The sequence below is a fragment of the Pithys albifrons genome, chromosome 31 (assembly GCF_047495875.1).
Source record: "Pithys albifrons albifrons isolate INPA30051 chromosome 31, PitAlb_v1, whole genome shotgun sequence".
Lineage (NCBI taxonomy): Eukaryota > Metazoa > Chordata > Aves > Passeriformes > Thamnophilidae > Pithys > Pithys albifrons.
The window spans coordinates 808486-834975 of record NC_092488.1 but is presented as its reverse complement, the minus strand read 5'-3'; the positions used below and the strand labels follow the sequence as shown (position 1 = coordinate 834975).

Below are 26490 nucleotides of genomic sequence, written 5' to 3'. Positions count from 1 at the left end.
CCACAGAGTAAACCTGAGGCTAAGATTGGATCCTGTCACACTCAGGCTGCTTTCTCAGAAGGAGTGTGGAAAGCAAGGGGGCCTTTTCTGCACCTCTCAGCTCAATGAGACAGCTTCTCTAATAAACTCTGTCTGATACTTCTATTTCCCCCATGACACCACGAGATTCCACAGTGTCCCAAGACTCCTTTCATTCCATGAGCTTCCACAATGTCCCAGAATTCCTTTGCTTCTATGACCTCCTGCAGTGTCCCAATGACCCTTGGATTCCATGAGGTTGCACACAGTGACAATGATCCCTTTGGATCAATAAGACTCTGCAGTGTCACACTGGGCCGTTCATCCCATGAGGTTCCACAGTGTCACACTGGTCCTTTATGCTCCACAAGGCCCTGTCCTGTGACAATGGCCCCTTAAATCCATGAGATTTCACAGTGACCCTGTGACTCCAAGAGGTTCTGCAGTGTCACAATGGTGGTTTCAGCAATAGTGGAGATTTTATTTTAATACTACAAAATAGAAAGAGAAAGAAATAAGGTTACCAAGGGCATTCAAGAAGGTCCAGAATGGACAGATGGAGAAAGGAATTTCACTCCCAAAACAAGTCCACTGACACAAAACATCACCAAGGACTCTAGATCAGTTGAAAGCTTTGTGTTCCAAGGAAGAGCCAGGGAGGAGGGAGAGATGTCAGTGCAGGAAGGTGCCAGCCAGGTGGGGCAGTCAGGGGGATGACAACAGCCTGCAGGGAAAGGGGCAGGGCATGGACACTGTAGGACAGCCTGGGCTGGAGAGGAGACAGGGATGTGCAGAAGCTGAAAGGCCCTGCCAGAGCCAACTTGTGCAGGCCTTTGGCCATGGCTGCTGTGTGTGCCCCTGATGGCATGAGGAGACAAGTGAGCCTTGCAGTCCTGGGGCCTCATTGCCTCCTTGTCCCTGCTCAGCAGCCTGGGAGGTGACACCCCATCGTCCTGCCCTTGGCATTTCACATCCCCACATCCCAGTGCCCCAGGAAGAGCCCTGAGGAATGAGAGGGAGGGACAGGATCTCCCTTTCCAGGGACTGGGTGGCATGGCTGTGACATTTCCTTAACGTGGTCAAGGCTTAGACCTCTGGATTAGTGAAACACATCCAGGTTTATTCAGCATCAGAGCCAACTTTACTTTGCCTGTCCCCAGCTGTCAGCACTACCTCCAGTTTTCTGCTCTAACTGGAACCTGGGGACATTTTCTCCTTTGTGTCCCTCAGTGAGACCCATTCAAACTACAAGAAACTTTGGAGTTGCAACACGACTTTGAATTCCTGTGAGGTTTCCTCAAGTTCCACTCAGGGCCTGATGTTCAGGGAGTCAGGACCAAACTCCCCCCAGGGTTTGTTGTTTTGATGCTGAGCTGGGCTGGGCTCCTGGCACACAGGGAGCTCCTGGCAAGCGGGCAGTGCTGCAGAGAGACAGCTCTGCCCAGGAGCAGCTCCTGTGCACAGCCCAGCAGGGCTCAGGGCACTGCCTGCAGACACCCAGGGCAGAGGAGAGCAGTGAGAGGCAAGTTAAGCACAGTTTGGAAGAAGACAGAGGAGAGCTTGCTTATATACCACTAGAGGAGAAATTATCACTCTGAAACAGTCAAACTATAAGGAAGATAAACTTCAGTTCCTGGAGGGATCTCCTAAACTGGCACATCCCACAGCTTTTAGGACCTTTCTGGAGGACTCTCACAGTTCCTCCAGTGCAGAGGAGGTGGCCACACAGCAGAGCTGGGTTTGCCTCCTGCACGATCCGAGGGACAGAGCAAGGCAATCCCTGTCCCCATTGTGTGCTGCAGGTCTGTGAAGGTGGGTGTGCAGCCAGGGGTGCCCAGGGCTGTGGTGCAGAGCAGGGTCCTGCAGCCCAGGGTGCTGTGCTGGGGCAGGGACTCTGCTGCCTGCCAGGGGCAGCTCTCAGCCAGCCCGGGGAGCTGCTCACAGGTCTGGGGAGAAGCTGTGGGAGGAAGGAGCAGCTCTGAGCAGGGCAGGGTCCTGCTGCTGAGAGGGTGCTGTGTGGGTCAGGGCTGCTCACAGCTCCAGATCTGCCTGGGGACTGCTCTGGAGGACACTTCCCGAGAACAAGGTAAGTCAGGGATTACTGTAATGATAAGAAGTTTTCCTGAGTGTGTTTTCAGTCTCCTCCTTGGAGCAGAGTGAGATTGTTGGGGGATGAGAGAAGCAGAATAAAAGTTGTAGTAACAGAATCACAGAATCTTCTGGATTGGAAGGGACACACCAAGACCATGCACACAATGGTTGAACATGTACTGAGACTGCTGATGTGTAACTCTGAGTCAGTCTGTCTCCTGGGATCCTCCTGAAGTGCCTCAGCTATGGACAGCACCAGGATCACCTTTTCTGGGCCCATCAGGGTTGTTGTGACCTGCCCTTTCCCACCTGCAAAGAGAACATGCCCCAGACAGTGCCCTGCAGACAGGCAGGTTTCTGTAGGGTTGGGGTGAGTGCACAGAGGGTGGGATGGGACTGGGAGTGCTGAGAGGGAAAAGGCACCTGCCAGGAGGAAAATGTCCAGGCAGCAGGGATATGATCAGGGAATGATGGGGAGGTAAAAGGAGAAATGCTGTGGGAAGGAGGGCACTGTTGGTGTCTGTGAGGTGGCACAGCTGGGTCAGGGTAACACCGTCCTCACTGCCTGCTGTCTCTGCCCTGGTGTCTCAGACAGAGAACTACAACCTGAGTCAGGCATTGTCCTTGTTATTCCTGCTTTGCAGTTGTGTCCTTCGAATGGAATGTTCAACCTTTCCTCTACCCTCTTGGCTGCAGGCAAATCAGTGTGTGTGACAGGGGAATGAGCTGACTCTCCCTTAATGAGCCACCATCCCCAGGGCACTCAGGGGTCTCCTTGTTCTGTCCTTCCAAGCACTGAGCTGCCCTCCTGCATGCAAATCTCTCCTATAGCACACTGGTGTTACCTGAATGCCCCATGGAGAAGCACAGAGATGTTACAACTGAGGAAATGCTGTTGGGTTTGTCAAATGAACTCTGTGTGTCTCTGACAGAAGTCAGTCTTCATCAGAGACCTTCAGAAGGACTGAGACATTTAGTGATCCCTCTGCTCTCAGCACATTCTGGTTTCTTCTCAGGGTACATGGAAGGGTGATTGTCCTCTGATCCCCAAAGGTGCAAACACAGGGCCATTTGGAGTGAGCCTGTCCAGCCACTCACCTTGCCCTGAGCCACAGGAATCCCTTTGCCTCCCCCACCTGTCAGTGGCTCAGGCCGAGTGCAGCAGAAAGGCTGGGAATTTCTGACCTCAGAGAACCAGGCATGGAATGTGGGTAGGAAAAACAGTCCTTTAAAATTGGAAGTGCAGATGCCAACAAGCCTTTCTGCATTAGGAGTGATTGCATTGAAAAATCCTGACTGTTCAAGCCAGTCCATCTCCCACATGAACACAAACCCACTGTAGTGGGGCAGAGATGGCTCCTCCAGGCCCAACACACACAGGACTAACTGCTCATGGCACACCCAAACAGTGCAAGGGGAGCTCAAATCAGAAACCTGGATGAAGGATTTTCCCAGAGAAGGAACAAGGGTAGATGAGGCAAAGTGAGACGGTCTATGGGAAATGGCATCAGTGTAGGTCAAAGCAGCCTGTCCTGACTTGTCCCTGTCTTTTTCTCCATCAACAGGTCCCCATGCCCAGAGGCAGCAAATGTCCAACAGCAGCTCCATCAGCCACTTCCTCCTCCTGCCATTGGCAGACACGCGGCAGCTGCAGCTCCTGCACTTGTGGCTCTTCCTGGGCATCTCCCTGGCTGCCCTCCTGGGCAACGGCCTCATCATCAGCGCCGTAGCCTCTGACCACCACCTGCACACCCCCATGCACTTCTTCCTGCTCAACCTGTCCCTCACAGACCTGGGCTCCATCTGCACCACTGTCCCCAAAGCCATACACAACTCCCTCTGGGACACCAGGGACTTCTACATGGGATGTGCTGCTCAAATCTTTCTGCTTCTCTTCTTCTTGGGAACAGAATTCTCTCTCCTCACCATCATGTGCTACGACCGCTACGTTGCCATCTGCAAACCCCTGCACTACGGGACCCTCCTGGGCAGCAGAGCCTGTGCCCACATGGCAGCAGCTGCCTGGGCCAGTGCCTGTCTCAATGCTCTGGTGCACACAGCCAATACATTTTCCCTGCCCCTGTGCCATGGCAATGCCCTGGGCCAGTTCTTCTGTGAAATCCCCCAGATCCTCAAGCTCTCCTGCTCACACTCTGACCTCAGGGAACTTGGTCTCATTGTTGTTAGTACTTTTCTATTATTGGGATGTTTCATTTTCATAGTTTTCTCCTATGTGCAGATCTTCAGGGCTGTGCTGAGGATCCCCTCTGAGCAGGGACAGCGCAAAGCCTTCTCCACTTGCCTCCCTCACCTGGCTGTGGTCTCCCTGTTTCTCACCACTGTCATCTTTGCCTATTTGAAGCCTCCTTCTATCTCTTCCCCATCCCTGGACCTGGTGGTGTCAGTTCTGTACTCCGTAGTGCCTCCAACACTCAACCCCCTCATCTACAGCCTGAGGAACCAGGAGCTCAAGGATGCTGTGAGGAAAATGATGACTGGATGCTTTTCAGCTGCCAAAACCTCCCTGCTTTGCTCTGTCAATGGCTTATAGTGTATGTCATGAGAGACCAAGTCTGTCCTCATTTATAACTGTTTTTCCTCTTCTGATGTTACTGTTTTCAATGAAATGTCCTTATTAAATTCATTTTTCTACTTGGACACCCATTTCTGTCCCCAAGCCCAAGTACTGCCCTGGGCATCCTACCAGAGGGGCCATTCCCCACCTTGGATGCTCCTGACCTGGGCTGGGGCTGCACAGGGGGCTGTGGCACCATCTGATGGGCAGTGGGACACAAAGGGGCCATGGAGCCACTGCCAGGAGGTGACAGCAAGGCCAGGCATAAACAAGGAATTTCTGTCTCCAGTAAAGCTGCACCCTGGCCTTTGGGAGTCCTGTCACCCACAGTCATCATTTCCTTCTTGTCCCAGACACCTTTATGGCCCTGACATACTGAACCACTTCTGTATTCTTGCTCCAGTGCTGGAACTCTCCTGCAGTGACACCATGTCACTGCTGCTCTTTGTGTTCCAAGCCTGATTTTCTGATCCAGCCTTCCCCTTCCTGATCACACTGGCAACCTGTGTGTGCTTCAGAGCTGCCATCCTGGGGCAGCTCCTGCCCAGCACAGGCAGCCACAAGGTCTCTCCACCTGCCCCTCTCACCTCACCAGTGCCACTGTTTTCTGCAGCACCCTCAGCCTTGCCCAGCACAGCCCTCCTGAGAGAGTCTGACACAGCCCTTGTTCTACATCATCCTCAGCACCTGCTCACCCCTCTCACCTACAGACTGATGGCCAGAAACATTCAGGGCAGGGAGGCACCAGGGAAAGTGCTCTGGGCAGCCATGGAGTGTACAAAGGGTGGTGTTCCTGTAGGAAGAAATCCCTGCTGCCTCCCTTCTGAATGGCCCCAAGGAGCTGAACAGGCCTGTGTTGTGTTGTGGGCACTAAACTGGAACTGTGGGATATGGAAAAGGCCTTTGGTTTCAGGGATATTGAGGAGGGTGGGCAGTGTCATTGTGAGTCCTCTCTCACACACCTTGGGAAGGCCAGAGCCATCATAGAGATTCCTGGGGACTTGGGAAAAGCAGACATGGAACCAGTTTGCAAACAGGGCAGGGAGGAGGAGGACTGAGAGAGTTCCAGACTGGTTAGGCTCAGCAGAGAAGGGGATATGGGAAGTCCTCTGCAGCCATCTCCAGGTTTTGGAAGGACAAGGGAGGGATTGCAGAACCCATGTGGGATGGAAAAAAGGGGGTGTTGTGTGCCAAGACTTTAGCAAGAGCTTTGACATGGTCTTCTATGGTGTCCTTATGGCCAGATTGGTGAGAGCTGGAGTGAAGAAGTGGAACCTGTGGTGGGTGGGAATTTGGCTGAACAAAGAGTGTCAAATAAAATCAACAGAAAAAATTCCACTTGGCAGAAACATCCTGGTGAGATCTCCCAGTGATCAGCCCTTGAATACCACTGCAGAACATCTTTATTATCTCTCTATACAGTGGGACCAAATGCTTTTTCAAGTCCTTTGTGGTTGATGCCACCTTTCAGGGAGGCCTTGAGCAACCTGTCTGGGCTTAAAGAAAAATATTGTGGTGGAAAATCCTATAAAATTAATTCACCCCCCTTTTATTCCCCACCAGTACAGAGAGACAAAATAAGAGGAGGTATTAAGTGAAAAAAGTAGCAGTTTAGTGAGAAGAAATACAGCAGCAAAGACAACAATATCAAGAGTTCAAAGCAACAAGAGAGAGAGAAATCACTTTGTCTCTCCGCCCTCAACTCCCTTTTATGTATAGATGGTTATCAACATGTGCTTCCCATTCCCCTTTTCCCCTGGGGGAACCAGATTAAAAAATAAAACCATGGGAGAGAGGGGGCAAAGCAAAATCTGGAAAGTATCTCATCCAAGACAAGTTCTGCTGCCAAAGCAAACGCTGACTCCAGAGGGGCCCAAGGAGCAGCCACGACTCCGGTCCATGTGGTGGGGGGGAGACAGCGGGTCTGCTGATCCCTTGGAGTTCTAGGATCACACTGGCCCCTTGGCTCCTGAGGTTCTGAAATGCCTCAGGGTTCCTTTGGTTCCACGAGGACTCACATGTCACAATGGCCCCTTGATTCCATGGGATATCTCACTGTCCCCATACTCCTTTGGTTCAATGAGCCCCTGCAGTGTCACAATGGACCGTTGATGTCATGAGGTTCCACTGTGTCCCAGGGTTCATTTTGTTCCATGAGACTGTGCAGGGGCACAGTGGCCCCTTGAGTCCATAAAGTTCCTCACTGTCAGAATGGCCCCTCGATTCCATGAGGTTACTCCATGTCACAGGGCCCCTTGGGTTCCCTGAGGCCCTGAATGTCCAATGGCCTCTTGGTCCCATGCTTTTCCACAGTGTTCCTGGGTTCCTTTGGTTCCATGATGTCCTGCACTGTCACAGTGGCCCCTTGTTTCCATGAGGTTCCACAGTGTCCCTATGCCATCTTGAGTTATGAGGTTGAACAGTGTCCCCAGGTTCCTCTGGCTCCATCAGGTCCTGTGGTGTCACAACTGCCCCTTGATCTGAAAAGGCTCCTCAGTGTCCCAGGGTCACTTTATTTCCATGACACTCAGCAGTGTCAAAATGACCCCTTGATTCCATGAGGTTCTGAAACATTTCAGGGTTATTTTTGTCCATGAGGCCCCGCATGTCACAATGGCCCCTTGATTCCATGAGCTCCTGCAGTGTCCCAGGGTCCCTTTGGCTTCATAAGGCCCTGCAAGTGTGACAATGGCCCCTTGACTCCATGAGGTTGCAGTGCCATCACAAAGCTGAGACCATCCACTTGGAAGTTCTGGGGAGATTGGGAGGAACTGGGACAGTTGGGGAAGGAAAGGTGAGCTTGGACAAAAGAGAGGAAACATTTTGATGATTTCAAAACAGGTTCAGGTCATGCTGAGAGTGCTGAAACACTGACTGTGCAAACACCTCTGATAGACCTTTACCCAATTTCCAACCTCAAGCCCCAGCCTAAAAGTGCTGCCTCTCCCAGTGAAAGGAATCCACTGCTCAATGCCAACCTCAACCTGACCTCGAAGGAAAAGCCTAAACACAGAACTCCAGACTCTTATTTAGACTCTAATGCCCCAATCCCAAATCTGCATTCTTAGTATGAAACCCAAGCTTTAATCCTAAACAGGACCAAAAAGCTCCTCCCCTAAACATGACTCCAACCCTGTCAGCACAGCACCAAACCTCCCTAAACTTCTACCTAATCCTGACACGAACCTCTAAACACCAACCCCTGACAATTAACGACCCCCACACAGCCCTTGGGAGCTGGGCAGGGACCTTGAGGGTCCAGAGCAGGCACAAGGTGTTGGGAGAGGAATGTGAGGTGACCTGGACCTGATCAGCTTGTGAGACACAAGGAGCAGATGGGTGGCAATGCTGTGAGGAGTCAGCTGTGCCTCAGCATCTCCAGGGGGCCTGTGGCTGGGAAGGGGCTGCCAGGTGCCATCTGTCACCTCCCTGCCAGGCAGCAGCAGCCTTGGGCACCCAGAGGCAGCTGAGCCCCCTGTGCACACACACTGAGAGCTGCCCCAGCTGAGAGTCCCTCTCAGGGGCCCTGAGGAGCTCTGGGCTCTGGCAATACAAACCTCATGGAGTTTTGGAAGGGAAAGAGGCCAGTCCTGCCCTGGGGGCACAATGACCCAGAGCTGAGGGCAGGGACATGAACAGCTCTGGAGTGACCCTGAGGAGAAGGGCCTGGGCTCTGTGAGGGATGTCCTGAGGCACAGGGGCTCGGGATGAAAGTTAATAAGGACAACAGGATGTGGGGCTGACTTGGGGGGAGTGTGGCCACCCAGACAGGGAAGTTGTCACCCCTCTGGACTCAGCCCAGGGGTAACACTTCTGGACTGGTCTGTCTGTCTATGAGGCCCATCCTTGGGGAGGAATGAAGAAAAACTGGAGTTGGGCCAGAGGAGATCAGGCAGGATGGAGATGTTCTTGGTGGTGGAATGAGAAAGAAAGCCACATAGTCAGATTTGGAATGTTCAGAGTGGAGGTGAGGAAATAGAAATATCCCTCAAAGGGGAGCCTTGTGGTGCAAGAGGTCACTCAGAGAGAGTCTGGACCATGCCATGGATTTGTGTTCCAGGGAACAGCCAGTGATGGTTGCACAGACATCAGTGAGGGCACAGAAATGCTGCTGGGAGGGCTGGGAGGCAAAGCAGGATGGGTGTGTGCAGTCTGCAAGGCCAGAGGAGCAGCAGGGACAGGGCAGGACAGGCTGCAGGAGAGATGGCCAAGGGCTCTGGCAGGGCTGGAATGCACAAAGGCACCCAGGGCTTTGTCCCCAGCACTCTGACAGGTACCTCTGCCACTGAGGCCACCACAAGGAACTTTCCTTTGAGGGTCTGCACCTTGTTTCTCCCTAACCCCTCCCTTTGGAGACTGGGAGGGGTTGCAGAAATTTTGACATTTGTCATTTCACACCCTCACCCCCTCCTGCCCCACAAACAGCCCTGAGCCACCAGTGAGGGACAGGACCTGTTGGCCCAGGGCCTGAGACTCAGGCCTTGGCCTTTGTGCTTCCTCAAAGAAACCCAGGGTTTTCTCAGCTTTCCAGGTGCCTGCACAGAGCCTTTGTCTCCCTGCAATCAGGGCCTCCAAGGATCTGCTCTAACGAGTCCCTGGGGACGCTTTGTCAGTGCCTGCCCTCAGTGGGGCCCATTGATGCTTCAGGAGACTTGGAGTTTGGCTTCTGACTTCTTGAGAACTTCTTCATTGTTTTATCAGTTCCTGAGGACCATGAACTCATCTCCAAATACACAGTAGGGCTCATTAAAGCACAGAAAAATCAATTTCTTTCTCTTCCTTTAATTGACTTCAGGTCTTCAAGAATTGTATTATTTGGAGTTTAGTTAAGGAGGAAAATTTCAATATGGACCTGACAAAAATATTTATTTTTTAATGAATGGGGATGATTTACACAGACACTTCAAATGCAAGAGGGCCAGGGTGAAAAGGAATCAGATACAAAATAGGGCAAAAGAGATTAGCAGCCCTTAACCATTGACCAATTTGACAGTTACCATCTGCTTCAATAGCATTGATTAGCAATTTTAACAGTGACTCAACTGCAGAGTCACAATAACAACATTCACACCACACTCAATTCACACACACTCACAGGCAGAGATGAGTGGACACATCAATATCTGTGTGTGTAAAGGTACCCATCCAAAATTCTCCTTGTTGTCAGTGAAACACTCCCATCCAATCCCTTTGTGTTTCCCAAGAGACAAGGGTGGCACCTGGAGGAGTGTGTTTGTTGAGAGGGGATAAGAATTGCCCTGGGCATCAGCAATGCTCTAATCCCAAATATTCTGGGGTTCCAGGAACTTAATCAAACATTTTCTGCAGCATCTCTTTACTGGGTAAAAATCTGGCTGGATGATCAAGCCAAGGGAGTGGGGGGGAATCAAGTTACATGGATGGGTGTTCCCAGGGCTCAGTGTTGGGGTCAGCTTAGTTCAATTATTGTTATAAACGACCTTGACAAGGGCATTGAGTGCACCCTTAGTCAGTTTGCAGATCACACCAGGCTGGGTGGGATTGCTGACCTGCTGGAGGGCAGGAAGGCTCTGCAGAGGGCTCTGGACAGGCTGGATCAATGGGCCCAGGCCACCTGGATGAGGTTGAACATGGCCAAGTGCCAGGTCCTGCACTGGGGTCACAAGTACCCCCAGTCCCTGGCAATGCTCTGCAACTGATCCCCACAGCCTGTCCTGTGTCCTCAGTCTCTTCATTTCCAAGAACTTTGTGAGAAAAGGGAGCTCTGTGCTCTGAGCATGGAGGGAGATCCAAGTGCCACTGAAGTAGGAACCAAAACTCATCAGGTTTGTGTTCTTTGGGAGGTTGGGAACTGGTGATGCTTAGAGGCACAGTCCCTTCATTGCCCAGAGAAAAAATAAACACAGTAACATTTCTAAACATCACAGCTCTTTGTGCAGCTTTCCTCAGCCTCAGCAACCTGGATGACCCACGTCCTTGCTGTGCTGGTCACACAGCCCAGGATGCTCCTGGCCTCCCTTGCTGCCAGGGCACACGGCTGCCTCCTGCCCAGCTCCTGCCCACCCACAGCTGCCTTACAGGGCTGCTCCCAGCCAGGCAGCTCCCAGCCTGTGCCATGGCCAGGGGAGGCCCCTGCAGGGGCACACACTGCCATTTGTCCTCTGGCATTGCAGGAGGTTCCTGCCAAGATGGGCTCTCCTCCTCCCTCAAGCTTTCCCTGAGCACAGAGGCCTGAGAGACCTTTCCAGTAAAGACTCAGGCAGAGAAGCCATGGAGTCCCTCAGCACCACAGCAGTCTCTGCTGGAATTAAATCCCCCTCCCCATCCCACAGCAGCCCAGCATTTCCCTCCTTCAGCCTTGGTCTCCAGTACAGCCACTGAGGCTCTTTTGGCTCTTGACTTTTCCTGCAGCCACCAACTCCAGGGGAGCTTTGCCTTTCCCACAGTCCCACGTGCACAGCTCAGGCCATGCCCAGGAATTCCTTGTCTGTGCCTGGCCTTGCTCCCACCCCCTGGCAGTGACTCTGTGGCCCCTTTGTGCCCCACTGCCCCACAGTTGGTCCCACAGCTCCCTGTGCAGCCCCAGCCCAGGTCAGGAGCATCCAGGATGGGGAACAGCCCCTATGATGGGATGCCCAGAGCAGTTCCTGGGCTGGGTCACAGAAAATGGAGGAGCTAGAATGAAGTTAATAATGAAATATCATTGAAGACCATAATATTAGAAAGGGAAAAAACAATGAAAAATGAGGTTATATTCATCTCTCATGACATAAACTACAGACCATTGACAGAGGAAAGCAAGCAGTGTCTGGTTGCTGAAAAGCATCCAGTCATCTTTTTCTTCACAGCATCCCTGAGTTCTTGGTTCCTCAGGCTGTAGATGAAGGGGTTGAGTGTTGGAGGCAGCACCGAGTACAGAACTGCCAGAACCAGGTCCAGGGATGGGGAGGAGAGAGAAAGGGGCTTTAGGTAGGCACAGAAGACAGTGCTGAGAAACAGGGAGACCACAGCCAGGTGAGGGAGGCACGTGGAAAAGGCTTTGTGCCTTCCCTGCTCAGAGGGGATCCTCAGCACAGCCCTGAAGATCTGCACATAGGAGAAAACAATGAAAATGAAACATCCCACAAACCCCCCCCCACTAACCAGAAGAAGCCCAAGTTCTCTCAGGTAGGAGTGTGAGCAGGAGAGCTTGAGGATCTGGGGCACTTCACAGAAGAACTGGCCCAGGGCATTGCCATGGCATAAGGGCAGGGAAAATGTATTGACTGTGTGCAGGAAACCATAAAAAAACCCATTAGTCCAGGCAGCTGCTGCCATGTGGGCACAAGCTCTGCTGCCCAGGAGGGTCCCGTAGTGCAGGGGTTTGCAGATGGCAACGTAGCGGTCGTAGCACATGATGGTGAGGAGGGAAAACTGTACTCCAACTAAGAAGAAAATCAGAAAGACCTGTGCAACACATCCCTTATAGGAGATGGTTCTGATGTTCCAGAGGGAGTTGTGCATGGCCTTGGGGACAGTGGTGCAGATGGAGCCCAGGTCTGTGAGGGACAGGTTGAGCAGGAAGAAGTGCATGGGGGTGTGCAGGTGGTGGTCAGAGGCTACGGCGCTGATGATGAGGCCGTTGCCCAGGAGGGCAGCCAGGGAGATGCCCAGGAAGAGCCACAAGAGCAGGAGCTGCAGCTGCCGCGTGTCTGCCAATGGCAGGAGGAGGAAGTGGCTGATGGAGCTGCTGTTGGACATTTGCTGCCTCTGGGCATGGGGACCTGTTGATGGAGAAAAAGACAGGGACAAGTCAGGACAGGCTGCTTCGAGCTAAACTGGTGCCATTTCCTGTAGACTGTCCCCCTTTGTCTCAACCACCCTTGTTCCTTCTCTGAGGAAAACCCTCATCTCAGTCCCTGACTTGAGCTCCCTTTGACTGTCTGAGTGTGCCAAGAGCAGCCAGGCCTGTGTGTGTGGGCTCTGGAGAAGCCATCCCTGCCCCACTGCGGTGCCTTTGGGGACATGTGGCATATTCTGGATTTGTCAGATGGAATCATTCCTAATGCAGAAAACTTATTAGCATCTACACTCTCAGTTCTTAAGGACAGGGATGGCAGGAAGGGGATTTAGGGAATACTTTTCCTGGCCACTTTCCATGCCTGCTTCTCTGAGGTCAGAAATCCCCAGCATTTCTGCTGCACACAGAATGAGCCACAGCCAGGTCTGGGAGTTAAAGGGATTCCTGTAGCTCAGGGCAAGGTAAAGAACTGGACAGTCTTCTTCCCCACTGCCCTGTCTTTGCACCTTTGGGGATCAGAGGACAATCACCTCCTCCATGTTACCCTGAGAAGAAACCAGACCCTGCTGAGAGCAGAGGGATCACTGAATGTCTCAGCCTTTCTTAAGGTCTTTAGGGAAGAATCAATTCTGCCAAAGACACAGTTCATTTGACAAACCCAACAGTGTTTCCTCAGTTATAACATCTCTGTGCTTCTCCATGGGGAATTCTGGTAGCAGAAATATGCTGTAGGAGAGATTTGCATCCAGGATTTGCAGCTCAGTGCTTGGAAGGACATGACAAGGAGATCCCTGAGTGCCCTGGGGATGGTGGCTCATTAAGGGAGAGTCAGCTCATTCCCCTGTCACACACACTGCCCACAGCCCACAGGTTAGAGGAAAGCTTTAACATTGCATTTCTAAGGACACACCTGCATGACAGGAATCACAAGGGCAGTGCCTGACTCAGATGCTGCAAATCCCAGAGCCTCACTGAGAGAACAAGACAAGAACAGTATCAGAGTACTGGAGAAAGAAGGAAAAATATTGTGGTGCCTTCTCTGAGAGGCCAAGGCAGAGACAGCAGGCACTGAGGGCAGTGTTACCCTGACCCAGCTGTGCCACCTCACAGACACCAACAGTGCCCTCCTTCCCACAGCAGTTCTCCTTTTACCTCCCCTTCATTCCCTGATCATATCCCTGCTGCCTGGACATTTTCCTCCTGGCAGGTGCCTTTTCCCTCTCAGCACTCCCAGTCCCATCCCACCCTCTGTGCACTCACCCCAGCCCTACAGAAACCTGCCTGTCTGCAGGGCACTGCCTGGGGCTTTGCAGGTGGGAAAGGGCAGGTCACAACAACCCTGATGGGCCCAGAAAAGGTGATCCTGGTGCTGTCCATAGCTGAGGCACTTCAGGAGGATCCTAGAAGACAGACTGACTCAGAGTTACACATCAGCAGTCTCAGTACATGTTCAACCATTGTGTGGATGGTCCTTGTGTGCCCCTTCCAAGTCAGAAGATTCTGTGATTCTGTGATTACACCTCCTATTCTGCTTCTCTCATCCCCCAAGAATCTCACCGTGCTCCAAGGAGAAATTTGAAAACATGCTCAGGAAAGCACCTTATTACAATAATCTCTGATTTACCATCTTCTCAGGAAGTGTCATCCAGAGCCATTCCCAGGTGGACATGGAGCTGTGAGCAGCCCTGACCCACACAGCACCCTCTCAGCAGCAGGACCCTGCCCTGCTCAGGGCTGCTCCTTCCTCCCACAGCTTCTCCCCAGACCTGTGAGCAGCTCCCCGGGCTGGCTGAGAGCTGCCCCTGGCAGGCAGCAGAGTCCCTGCCCCAGCACAGCACCCTGGGCTGCAGGACCCTGCTCTGCACCACAGCCCTGGGCACCCCTGGCTGCACACCCACCTTCACAGACCTGCAGCACACAATGGGGACAGGGACTGCCTTCCTCTGTCTCTCCGATGGAGCAGGAGGCAAACCCAGCTCTGCTGTGTGGCCACCTCCTCTGCACTGGAGGAACTGGGAGAGTCCTCCAGGAAGCTCCTAAAAGCTGCAGGATGTGCCAGTTTAGGAGATCCTTCCAGGAACTGAAGTTTATCCTCCTTAAAGTTTGACTGTTTCAGAGTGATAATTTCTCCTCTAGTGAGATATAAGCAAGCTCTCCTCTGTCTTCTTCCAAACTGTGCTTAACTTGCCTCTCACTGCTCTCCTGTGCCCTGGGTGTCTGCAGGCAGTGCCCTGAGCCCTGCTGGGCTGTGCACAGGAGCTGCTCCTGGGCAGAGCTGTCTCTCTGCAGCACTGCCCGCTTGCCAGGAGCTCCCTGTGTGCCAGGAGCCCAGCCCAGCTCAGCATCAAAACAACAACCCCTGGGGGGAGTTTGGTCCTGACTCCCTGAACATCAGGCCCTGAGTGGAACTTGAGGAAACCTCACAGGAATTCAAAGTCGTGTTGCAACTCCAAAGTTTCTTGTAGTTTGAATGGGTCTCACTGAGGGACACAAAGGAGAAAATGTCCCCAGGTTCCAGTTAGAGCAGAAAACTGGAGGTAGTGCTGACAGCTGGGGACAGGCAAAGTAAAGTTGGCTCTGATGCTGAATAAACCTGGATGTGTTTCACTAATCCAGAGGTCTAAGCCTTGACCACGTTAAGGAAATGTCACAGCCATGCCACCCAGTCCCTGGAAAGGGAGATCCTATCCCTCCCTCTCATTCCTCAGGGCTCTTCCTGGGGCACTGGGATGTGGGGATGTGAAATGCCAAGGGCAGGACGATGGGGTGGCACCTCCCAGGCTGCTGAAGAGGGACAAGGAGGCAATGAGGCCCCAGGGCTGCAAGGCTCACTTGTCTCCTCATGCCATCAGTGGCACACACAGCAGCCATGGCCAAAGGCCTGCACAAGTTGGCTCTGTTGGGGCCTTTCAGTTTCTGCACACCCCTGTCTCCTCTCCAGCCCAGGCTGTCCTACAGTGTCCATGCCCTGCCCCTTTCCCTGCAGGCTGTTGTCATCCCCCTGACTGCCCCACCTGGCTGGCACCTTCCTGCACTGACATCTCTCCCTCCTCCCTGGCTCTTCCTTGGAATACAAAGCTTTCAACTGATATAGAGTCCTTGGTGATGTTTTGTGTCAGCGGACTTGTTTTGGGAGTGAAATTCCTTTCTCCATCTGTCCAGTCTGGACCTTCTTGGATGCCCTTGGTGACCTTATTTCTTTCTCTTTCTATTTTGTATTATTAAAATAAAAGCTCCACTATCGCTGAAACCACCATTGTGACACTGCAGAACCTCTTGGAGTCACAGGGTCACTGTGAAATCTCATGGATTTAAGGGGCCATTGTCACAGGACAGGGCCTTGTGGAGCATAAAGGACCAGTGTGACACTGTGGAACCTCATGGGATGAACGGCCCAGTGTGACACTGCAGAGTCTTATTGATCCAAAGGGATCATTGTCACTGTGTGCAACCTCATGGAATCCAAGGGTCATTGGGACACTGCAGGAGGTCATAGAACCAAAGGAATTCTGGGACATTGTGGAAGCTCATGGAATGAAAGGAGTCTTGGGACACTGTGGAATCTCGTGGTGTCACGGGGGAAATAGAAGTATCAGACAGAGTTTATTAGAGAAGCTGTCTCATTGAGCTGAGAGGTGCAGAAAAGGCCCCCTTGCTTTCCACACTCCTTCTGAGAAAGCAGCCTGAGTGTGACAGGATCCAATCTTAGCCTCAGGTTTACTCTGTGGTTGAAATTTAAGGAATTAAAGAAGTAGGATCAAATCACATTCTCCTGCAGGTTTTAATGATGGCAAATCAGATACACCTGTATCAAAATAACTATTTATTATGAAAAATGAATAGACAAAACAACAGACAAGTGAACAGATGAAAATTCTTAATCATTTACTTCAATATTTACTACACTGTGGAAAACTAAAACCCTACCAGTAGAGTAATTTATAGCATAAAATATTGCAGTGCTCTGTATCAAAGCAATTATTTTAAAGCAGTTGTAACAAAGCCAGCAAAAGTAACAATCATTAAACAGAAATTGATATTACTCACCACTCAATTAAAGAAGGGGCATCTCTCTTCTTCCCTTAACCCCTGGGCAGTGACCATGAAGAACCGTCCTTCTTCATGGGAGAAGCTCCACACACTTCAAGGCAGTCTGTGGAAGGATGTGCCATATGAGAGTTGGGCTGGGATTTAAAGTTACACAGTGAGGGATTGCAGGTCCTGTATTTCCAGGCCAGTGAGCAGCTTATCTGTCAGCTCCTGTTTCAAAAAGCAGGATGTGTATTTGCAGTTTGGTGAACCAGGCTGGTTTCAGCAGAATTCAACACCAAACCAGCACCTTGGTGCCAGCAGTACCTCAGCACACAGAGCCTGCACTGTTTGCATTCTCTGAGCAGATTCTGGGCCTGATCAGGGTACAACATCCCATCACTGTCCATAAGGCTCTGCAGAGCCACAGTGGCACCTTGATGCCATGAGGTTCCAGAAAATGCCCCTGGGGGGATATTGGGGGTCCCCCGGAGGTGTTTCTGGGGGTCCCGGTGGGGCTGCAGGGGCTCCCATTGGCCGCTGTGCCCGCCCGTCTCCGCTCGCCTCCAAGTGCCTCCGCGGACCCGAAACTGCCCCAGAAGTGTCCCCAGGACCCCCAAGTTCCTTTAACTCCTCCAGAGACCCCCCAATTCTACCACCCTCAAATCCCCTCTCCACCCATGGGGTCCCTTTCCCGGGATTTGCGGCTTCAAGGGGGCACTTGGCGGGGATTTGGGGGCACTTGGGGGGGGCTGGGTGAGCTGGGGAAGGGATTTTTGGTGGACTCAGGGATTTTAGGAGAAATTAGTTGCATTTGAAGCTAAATTAAGGAGATTTCGGTTGAAATCAGGGTGATTTAATTAAGGAAAATTAAGGAAATTTTCAGTGGATTTCAGGGAATGTTACATGTTTCAAGGGAATTTTCAGTGGATTTAAGGCAATTTTGGGTGGAATTTATGGGATTTTGGTGGAAACTTGGGGATTGTGGGTAAATTGGGGGGATCTGGGATGAAATTCTGGGGATTCCAGGAGGGATTAAGGGATTTTTGAGTAGAATTAAAGGATTTGGAGAGGAATTCGGGGGCTCGATGGCACCAGAAGGAAGGATGGAGGAGACACTGCAGTGTCGACCTGGGGTGTTCCTGTGCAATCAGGTGTTGCTCTTTCTGGGGTCTGACTGACCAGAAATACCTTCATGGTGGCCTAAAACAGAAGAAAACATCTCTTTCACATATTAAAAAAAGCCCCAAACAAACGAAGATTTGAAAGTGATATAAAGCAAGTCAGGAGGAGAAATGGAAAATCCAGTTTTGCAGCATCAAAACCACTCAATAAATGGAATTGTGGTGCATGGAAAGGAGTTTTATGATACGAGGTTGTGGCTAGAGGGAAAAAAAAAAGACCAAAGGTCTCTGCTGAAAACCTTGCTTGTTTTCGTATAAATAGTGATAAAAATTAGCAACTTTCCTTCCCTTCCCATCCCTGCCGGTCTCCCTGTCCCGAGTCCGGATCCTCATCCTGGACCCGAGAAAGAGAAGGATAAAGAGCATCCTTTAATCCCAAAGATAATTCCCCAAATCCCAGAGCTGAGTCCCGCCTGGTCCAGGATCCCCGCGGGGAGCTCAGCCAGGGCTGGAGAGGAGGGAAAGCTCCGGGAGAGGGGACGGGGAGGGAAAGCTCCGGGAAGGGGACGGGGAAAGCTCCGGGAGAGGGAACGGGGAAAGCTCCGGGAGAGGGGACGGGGAAAGCTCCGGGAGAGGGGACGGGGAAAGCTCCGGGAGAGGGGACGGGGAGGGAAAGCTCCGGGAGAGGGGACGGGGAGGGAAAGCTCCGGGAAGGGGACGGGGAAAGCTCCGGGAGAGGGGACGGGGAGGGAAAGCTCCGGGAAGGGGACGGGGAAAGCTCCGGGAGAGGGGACGGGGAAAGCTCCGGGAGAGGGGACGGGGAGGGAAAGCTCCGGGAGAGGGGACGGGGAGGGAAAGCTCCGGGAAGGGGACGGGGAAAGCTCCGGGAGAGGGGACGGGGAGGGAAAGCTCCGGGAAGGGGACGGGGAAAGCTCCGGGAGAGGGGACGGGGAAAGCTCCGGGAAGGGGAACGGGGAAAGCTCCGGGAAAGGGAACGGGGAAAGCTCCGGGAAGGGGAACGGGGAAAGCTCCGGGAGAGGGGACGGGAAAGCTCCGGGAAAGGGAACGGGGAAAGCTCCGGGAAGGGAAACGGGGAAAGCTCCGGGAGAGGGGACGGGAAAGCTCCGGGAGAGGGGACGGGAAAGCTCCGGGAAAGGGAACGGGGAAAGCTCCGGGAAGGGGAACGGGGAAAGCTCCGGGAGAGGGAACGGGAAAGCTCCGGGAAAGGGAACGGGGAAAGCTCCGGGAAGGGAAACGGGGAAAGCTCCGGGAAGGGGAACGGGGAAAGCTCCGGGAAGGGAAACGGGGAAAGCTCCGGGAAGGGGAACGGGGAAAGCTCCGGGACACGAGACCGAAAAACGGCGGCAGCCCCGGGGCCCCCCCACGCCCCATCCGGGTCCCCGCCCGTCACTGCGCAGCCGCCGACCCCGCTTTCCACCTGGCCCCGCCCACTGCGCGATTGTCATGGCAACGGAAAGATCAGCAAAGAGTGACGGCGGAACTGCCCAATAGGCGCTCAGGCTGGCGCAGAAATGCCCAATGAGCGGTCCGCGCTGCCCAAAGTCCCGCCCCACCGGCTCCGCCCACCGCACGCGGTCGGAACTTCCCCAAGTGCCGGCAGAGCTGCGCGGGCCGGGCAGGGACAGGGAAGGGGCCGAGGCCGGGGCCGGGCGGGAGCGCGGCCGCCCCGGTGCCCCGGGCGTTTTCCCCGCCGCAGCCCCCGCTCCGCCGCCGCCGCCGGGCCGGCCCTGGCGCTGGGTCGGCCCCGCGGGCTCTGCTGCTGCTGTCGAGGGCCGAGGGAGCTGCGAGCGGGGCCGGGATCGGCGCTCCGATGGTGAGTGAGGGCCTGCGGGGGACACACAGGTGGGCGGGGGGTCCCTGTGAGCCCACAGGGAGCAGCGAGTACCCTGCGGAGCCGCCGAGATGCTGCCCGGGCTCTGCGAGCACATGGGATCCGTGCCGGGTGAGGAGGGAGCTGCGGGACAGCTCGGGGGGTGCGGGGGCCCTGGCTGGGTGCGGGGACCCACTAAAGCCGCTCTCCCTCCCCTCTGTGCCCGGGCAGAGCAGAGAAAATCCAAGGAGGGGCTGGCGAGTTGGGATGAGGAGCAGGAGAGATCCCTCCCCGATCACCATCACAGGCAAAACAGACTCCGAGTGGGCATGTGAGTTAAATTATTACTGCCAGAATAGAATCAGCAGGAGAAGTAGAAATGAATGCGACAAACACCTTCCCCCCCCACCCCCCCTCCTTGCCAGTTCTGCCTCCTCCCCCCTCAGCGGTGCAGGGAGCTGGGAATGGGGGTCCCAGTCAGTTGTTGTTGGAGCCGCTGCTGAGGGAGAGGAGTTGGAGTCCTTGCCCTGCCCCCCGTGGGGTCCGTGCCACGGGAGACAGTCCTGCCCGAGCCTCTCCAGCGTGAGTCCATCCCATGGCAACAGTTCTTCCCAAAGTGCTGCCACGGGGTGACTTTTCCTCGGGGTTCAGCCCTTCAGGCACCGGCTGCTCCAGCGTGGGGCTCCCCAGGGCCACAAGTGCTGCCAGGGCCAAACCTGCTGTGGTGTGGGCTCCTCTCTGCAGGGCTCAGCAGGTCCCTGCCAGGCCCCTACTCCATGCTGGGCTTCCCCCAGGGTCACAGCCTTCTCTGGCATCCCCCTGCTCCATGTGGGCTCCTCCCCGGACTGCAGGTGACTCTGTGCCCTGTCCTGCTCCTCCCTGGGCTGCAGGTGACTCTGTGCCCTGTCTTGCTCCTCCCTGCCCTGCAGGTGACTCTGTGCCCTGCCCTGCTCCTCCCTGGGCTGCAGGTGACTCTGTGCCCTGCCCTGCTCCTCCCTGGCCTGCAGGTGACTCTGTGCCCTGCCCTGCTCCTCCCTGGCCTGCAGGTGACTCTGTGCCCTGCCCTGCTCCTCCCTGCCCTGCAGGTGACTCTGTGCCCTGCCCTGCTCCTCCCTGGGTTTCAGGGGCACAGCTGCTTCCCCAGGCACTTCCCCACGGGCTGCAGAGGAGCCTCAGCTGTGGCACCTCCAGCACCTCCTGCCCCTCCTTCTGCACTGCCCGTGGGGTCTGCAGAGCTGTTCCCACGTTCTCCCTCTGCTCTTCTCTGCCTGCAACATTCATCTACCCAAGAACTTTTGTTCCCCTTCTTCAATATGTTCTCCCCAGGGCATCACTGGTGTCTCTGCTGGGCTCGGCCTTGGCCAGTGGCAGGAAGCCCATCCTGGAGCCGGCTGGAATTGGCTCCTCCAGACCCGGGGAAGCTTTTGGGAGCTGCTCACAGAAGCCACCCCTGGACTCCCCCCGCTACCAAACCCTGCCCACAGGAACCCAGTACAGGGGAAAATAAAGGAATTTTCTGTGTCCTCTTCCATAATTTGGGGAAAACGTGGAGATTCCTGTGCCCCCAGACCCAAAATTGGAAAAAGTGGAAATGCTCCATGTCCTTACTTTTGGGAACACTGGAAAAATTCTGTGCCTCCAGACCCTAAATTGGGATGTTCCATGCCCCTAATTTGGGGAAAACTGGGGTGAGGTTTCCATTCCCCCTCATTCCCAAGCCTTTTCCCAGGTGTTTCCAACCCCGTGGGTGAGTCTGGGATTGCCCCAAAACCAGATATTGTCCACATGCCTTAAGATTTTCCAGGAGAACCCGCCCCATGAGCTTGGGCTGGAATTCATGAAATCTGCTTTTCAAAACCAGGTGGGGGATTTAAACATCTGCTCCCTCAGGATCTCCAGATCTCATGGATTTGGGGAGATTCCTACTGTTAAGATTGTCTTCAACCTCATCCTCTCCTGGAGTGTGCAGGGTCCTCATTCTCCTATACCTGGAGCCTTTCCCTGGGACCTGCGCAGTGGAGAGAGCAGAGAGGGGCAATAGCAGAGCTGGGGGAGTGGGTGGGGAGAGCACAGGGGGAGCCCTGGGCCCTTAAACAACAGTCCTGGAGAGAGAGAGACCCCAGCAGTCTGGGAGGAAAGACCCTCGGCACTGGGAGGCAGAGAGTCAGAAGTAGCCCCTTGGACCCCCCTGTCAACACTAAATGGGACCCCGGAGAGTGGGAACCCCCAGGACCCTCAGCAGACCAGAGAAGGGGCAGACCCAGAACACCACAGTGGGGAGCCCATAGAGGAGGAACCCCCTTGTATTCCTGGGACCCCTGGCAGCCTGGAGAGGGCAGGGACCTGGCGAGAGGAGGCCCCCAATTCATGCAGGACCCCCAGCAGCCCAGACCCAGGGAGCACCATCAGCCCAAAGCAGAGAGACCAGAGAGAAGAACTCCTGGGAAGGCTTCTTTTAGGCTGAATCTTGGTGTTTTGGAGGTTTTTAGGGATACAAGATGCCCATTGACTTGTAGAGATGGATTTGGGCAGGAAGAACCCCCAAGCCAACACGCTCACACCTTGTTTTTCCCCTCTACCAGGATTTTTCCTTCCCAAACCTTGGCTGGGTGGAGAAGCAAGCTGTGAGGAAGAGGAAGATGCCCCAGGACCCCCAGGCAGGTGAGGAGGACATCAGTGCCCCTTTGCCCCTCTCTTGTGCTGCATCTTCGAGCCGAGCATCGCCCCGGCTGCAGGACAACCCCGCTGCCGACGCCGTCCTGCCGGGACCGGGTTTGGTGGGATGTCCTTGCCCTTCCCTGTGTCCCAGAGGCACATCCCCTGCCTGTCCTTGTTTCTTCCTGCCCCAGGCCCTGAGCTGAGCACACAGAGCACAGAGGACAAATCCCACCAGCAGAACCTGGTGGCAGGTACGATTTTGATCGACTCGATGGCACAGGAAGTCAGCGGGGAGGAAAAGTCACAGAGATCCTACAGGAAGAGGAGCTCGAAATGCAGCCCAGATGGCCCTGAGAAGGAAACAACCAGCCTGTCTCAGGAAAGCTGCCTGAGCTTTGTCCAGCACTCTGACCTGGTGGTTCATGTTCAGTTTCACCCTGAGGAGAAGCCCTACAGGTGCTTGGAATGTGGGAGGTCCTTTAGCCAGATCTCCAGTCTCTTTTCCCACCAACAGGTACACACAGGTGAGAGGCCCTACAAGTGCTTGGAATGTGGGAAGAGGTTCAGCAAGAGCTCCCACCTCATCCGCCACCAGCACATCCACTCTGGGGAACGACCCTACACATGTGGGGAATGTGGGAAGAGCTTCAGCAAGAGCTCCCACCTCATCTGCCACCAGCTCATCCACTCTGGGGAACGACCCTACATATGTGAGGAATGTGGGAAGTGCTTCAGGCGGAGCTCCAACCTGACCAGCCACCAGGTTATCCACACTGGGGAGAGGCCCCACACGTGTTCTGAGTGTGGGAAGACGTTTCAGAGAAGCTCAGATCTCCTCATGCATCAGCGGATACACACGGGGGAGAGGCGTTACCGCTGCACCGCCTGTGGGAAGAGCTTCATCTGCAGCTCCCACCTCGTCTCGCACCGGCGCATCCACACTGGGGAGAGGCCTTACAAGTGTGGGATGTGTGGGAAGAGTTTCAGAGTCAGCTCCGGCCTCATCTCCCACCAGATGATGCACACAGGGGAACGTCCCTACAAGTGTTCAGAGTGTGGGAAGAGCTTTGGTACCAGGGGGTTTCTCGTGAGGCATCAGCAGACGCACACGGGGGAGAGGCCCTTCTGCTGCACCGACTGCGGGAAGAGCTTCTACCGCAGGTCCCACCTCGACAGCCACCAGAGCATCCACACTGAGGAGAGGCCATACAAGTGTGAGGAGTGTGGGAAGAGCTTCAAGCGAAGCACCAACCTCGTTTCCCACCGGAGCGTCCACTCTGCGGAGCGTCCACACAAGTGTGAGGAGTGTGGGAAGAGTTTCAAGCGCAGCTCCCACCTCGTTGCCCACCAGCACATCCACACTGGAGAGAAGCCTTACACGTGTGGGGAGTGTGGGAAGAGCTTCAGCCAGAGCTGGACCTTGACCCAACACCAACGGACCCACCGTTAAGGGAAGCCCTAGAAGTGCCCCAGCTGTGGGAAGACTTTCATCTGCTCCTCCATCACCCATTGGAGGACCCACATTGGGAACAGATCTGCTGACTCACATTTCCAGTGATCTTGATTGGGAAGACCCCTGGCTGGTGGTCTCCACATCCTCCTGGTTCCCTGTGGGCACTTGGGTGAACGCAAGGGGAGGAACATCCATCAGGACACAGACTGACATTGGAAAATCATTGGGAGGGGGGGATTTGTTGACTTTACACTCCAAAACATCTCACCTGTTCCATCCCATCATTTTTTCTGGTGGCATCAAGACCCCCTGATTCCACCCTAAATCCCTTCATTCCACTCAAAAGTTCTTAATTCCTCTTAAAATCTCCAGAATTTCATCCCAAATCCCACCAATTTCACCCCAAATCCCCAAGATTCCTCTAAAATCCTCTTAATTCCATGCAAAATTCCCTTAAATCTACTGAAAATTTTCCTGAATTACACCTAAAATCTCCTTAATTTCACCCAGAATTCTTTTAATTCCACCCGAAATTCCCTTAACTCCGCTCAAAATTCCCTTAATTCCACTTCAAATCTGCCTGATTTCACCCCAAGTATGACAGTGTGTGACTGCTGCAAAGGTTTCTGTGCTGGACACCCGAGGCACAGAAGGAGTCCGGACACCAGAGTGGGATGGTAGAAAAGCAATTTATTGATGTAGCACCAGACTTATATAGGGTTGCTTAGGGAAGGATCTGGAAACTGGGAAGGAACAGCAAAGGATTTGGACAAAACCAGGGGAGGAGTATTTTGGTTCGGAGACAAGAAACCAATAGAAAAGCAGCAGTCAACCAACCAATGAAAAACAGGGATTAGGCCCAAGGTGGGAAGAGAACCCTAAGGGATTATGGGAACGAGACAACATGGATGGGATGACTAAGGGAAAAATAGAACAGGACAGCCATGTTAGAACAATTAAATGTTGGGGGGGTGATATCAGAACAACAAAATATTTGAACCTGTACAATTCCATGTGCACTATTAAACACCTGAGGTCATTAATTTACTCTCCGTCACCGGTGCTGACGGCTCTAATCCTTCTTGGTCATCATAAATCCACTGGTGGTGATATCTCTGCCACTCCTGATAGGGGAGCTGTTCTCTCACAGCTCCTCCTTTTTCTAATGCCATGAAATTAGAAACAGTATTGTGAACAAAAAGCCATTGAAAGCAACCAAAAATGCAAGGGAGGATGAGTAAGAAAAGGAATATGATAAACAAAGCAAACAAACCAAAGAGTGCAAATTTCTTAAATGGAAGGGAGAAACCATCCAATGAAAAGTCAAACACATCATCCCAGAAGTATCCTCCTCCTGCATGATCTGCTCTACTAATTCCTGCAGCTCATTGATACGATTATGGATTGATTTGGAGTGGCCAGGAAAGTTAAGGCAGTATAAACCTTCCAATTCACTGCATCCATGGCCACTAACTAAAAGAAGGAAGTCGATGGCAGCCCGGTTTTGGAGGGTGGCCTTTTTAATCATTGGTGTGTCTAGGAGCAAACCCTCCAAAGCAAGGCTGGTGGCATTGGCCTCCTTGGCCAGCCAGTACCCGTTTGCATTAACAGGTCAAGTGCATGACGGGTGCCCATATATGGAATAATTGCACTTGCCCAAAATTTTTGCTGCGAGACCAAATGTGTGTGTCAGAACCACAATTTTTCTGAAACTCATGGATTGGTTAAGTGGGTGCACAGGAGGACTTTTAAGGTTGATGTTCTTCTTTGCCAGAGAACACTTGTTGATTTGTTGTTTGAAAGGGGATGTATTGCACTCCATGACCTGGAGAAGGATGCTGGCTGAATCTTGCACCCAGTTTATCCTAGGTAGGGTAACTTTTCCATTGCTTTAATTTAAATGTCTTGCCCTGTAAGTCTGAAAAAATATGCTTTTGTTTTTAATGTGATAGGAGCTTACAATTTTTGTAGGGTCAAAAATAGTAAACTTGCCCAGTGTACATGGGCCTCCATAGGCACGTTTGGGGATAACTTTCCACACTTTCAGATCAGGGATTAGAAACCTTTTAGGAGGTAAAACAACAGAGTTAGGTGGTACTCTGAACTCAACAGGAATGTACTGATGACACCAACACGAGTAATTTCTCTAAGTGTCCTTAGGGGATAGATCTGTATTTCTATGGTCAATTACATCATCCAGAACAAAATGAAAGCAGTACCTTGCAACAGGGTGTCTTGGGTTGAGATGGCAAAATGCCAACTGCCCAACACAGACTGTCAGAGGCTCCCGACCCCCGACCCCCCTTCCACTGCTGAGAAAAGGGAGAAAGGAAAAACCCTCTGGAAACTCCAACTAAATTTATGCTTAAACTAACTATATGTCTTCATACAGAAAAGAGAAAATTAAAAGAAAACTGCAGTATAACACCCACTTACACAAGTTAGAAATAACAACAGTTTTCTACCTCCCACCAAAACTGGATTTCATTGCTCCAGATCCATAAAATACTCTAAAAGACACCCAGCAAGGCAAAAGAGACCCGGGAAGGCCAAAGAGAGAGCAAAACAATAAAATGTTTCCACTGCCCTGAAACTAAAACAAAATAGGATGTAGCAGCAGCAGGAGCAAGTCCCAGCACAGCAGGACACACGTCCTGCCTCCACTGCAGACATGATGGAACCGAACAAGCCACTCCTACACCGGCTCCTCCACTTTAAGATGGTGTCGGAATATGGTGTGGGATACGACTGGCTAGAAGAAGTCAGCTGTTAGTTAGCTCAGCCCAGCTCAAGTCAGCCAACAGGCCCAGGCCTAGCCTGAAATCCAAAGCCTAATTTAGGCTTACCTAGCTAAGCCCATAACAAAATTTCTAATGGATCAGGAAAGTCACATACGCAGGTAAATTTAAGAGGTTTCAGTCCAGGGTTAGGAGCATTGCAAGTAGCAATGGG

At 53.1% G+C, this 26490-nt stretch overlaps 2 protein-coding genes across 2 annotated transcripts; both read left to right on the top strand.

The window, feature by feature from the left end:
• Positions 1–4039: 4039 nt before the first annotated feature.
• On the top strand, positions 4040–21267 carry LOC139684087 (olfactory receptor 14J1-like). Its single transcript, XM_071579689.1, has 5 exons — positions 4040–4588; positions 19209–19430; positions 19659–19758; positions 19853–20009; positions 21157–21267. Exons 1-5 carry the CDS (start codon positions 4040–4042, stop codon positions 21176–21178), a joined length of 1050 nt encoding a protein of 349 aa, XP_071435790.1. The 3' UTR covers positions 21179–21267.
• A 1045-nt stretch (positions 21268–22312) lies between these two features.
• Positions 22313–23606, top strand: LOC139684022 (zinc finger protein 436-like). The gene has a single exon (XM_071579629.1). It carries the CDS (start codon positions 22357–22359, stop codon positions 23533–23535), a length of 1179 nt encoding a protein of 392 aa, XP_071435730.1. The 5' UTR covers positions 22313–22356; the 3' UTR covers positions 23536–23606.
• The last annotated feature ends 2884 nt before the right edge of the window (positions 23607–26490 follow it).

Excerpts from the sequence above, each read along its gene's own strand:
- LOC139684087 (XM_071579689.1), top strand. The coding sequence starts at position 4,040 with ATGTGCTACGACCGCTACGTTGCCATCTGCAAACCCCTGCACTACGGG. Across the intron at positions 19,759-19,852 it reads AACAGACTCCGAGTGGGCAT|TTCTGCCTCCTCCCCCCTCA; the intron begins GTGAGTTAAATT and ends CCTCCTTGCCAG. Across the intron at positions 20,010-21,156 it reads CCTGCCCGAGCCTCTCCAGC|GTGTTTCCAACCCCGTGGGT; the intron begins GTGAGTCCATCC and ends GCCTTTTCCCAG.
- LOC139684022 (XM_071579629.1), top strand. The coding sequence starts at position 22,357 with ATGGCACAGGAAGTCAGCGGGGAGGAAAAGTCACAGAGATCCTACAGG.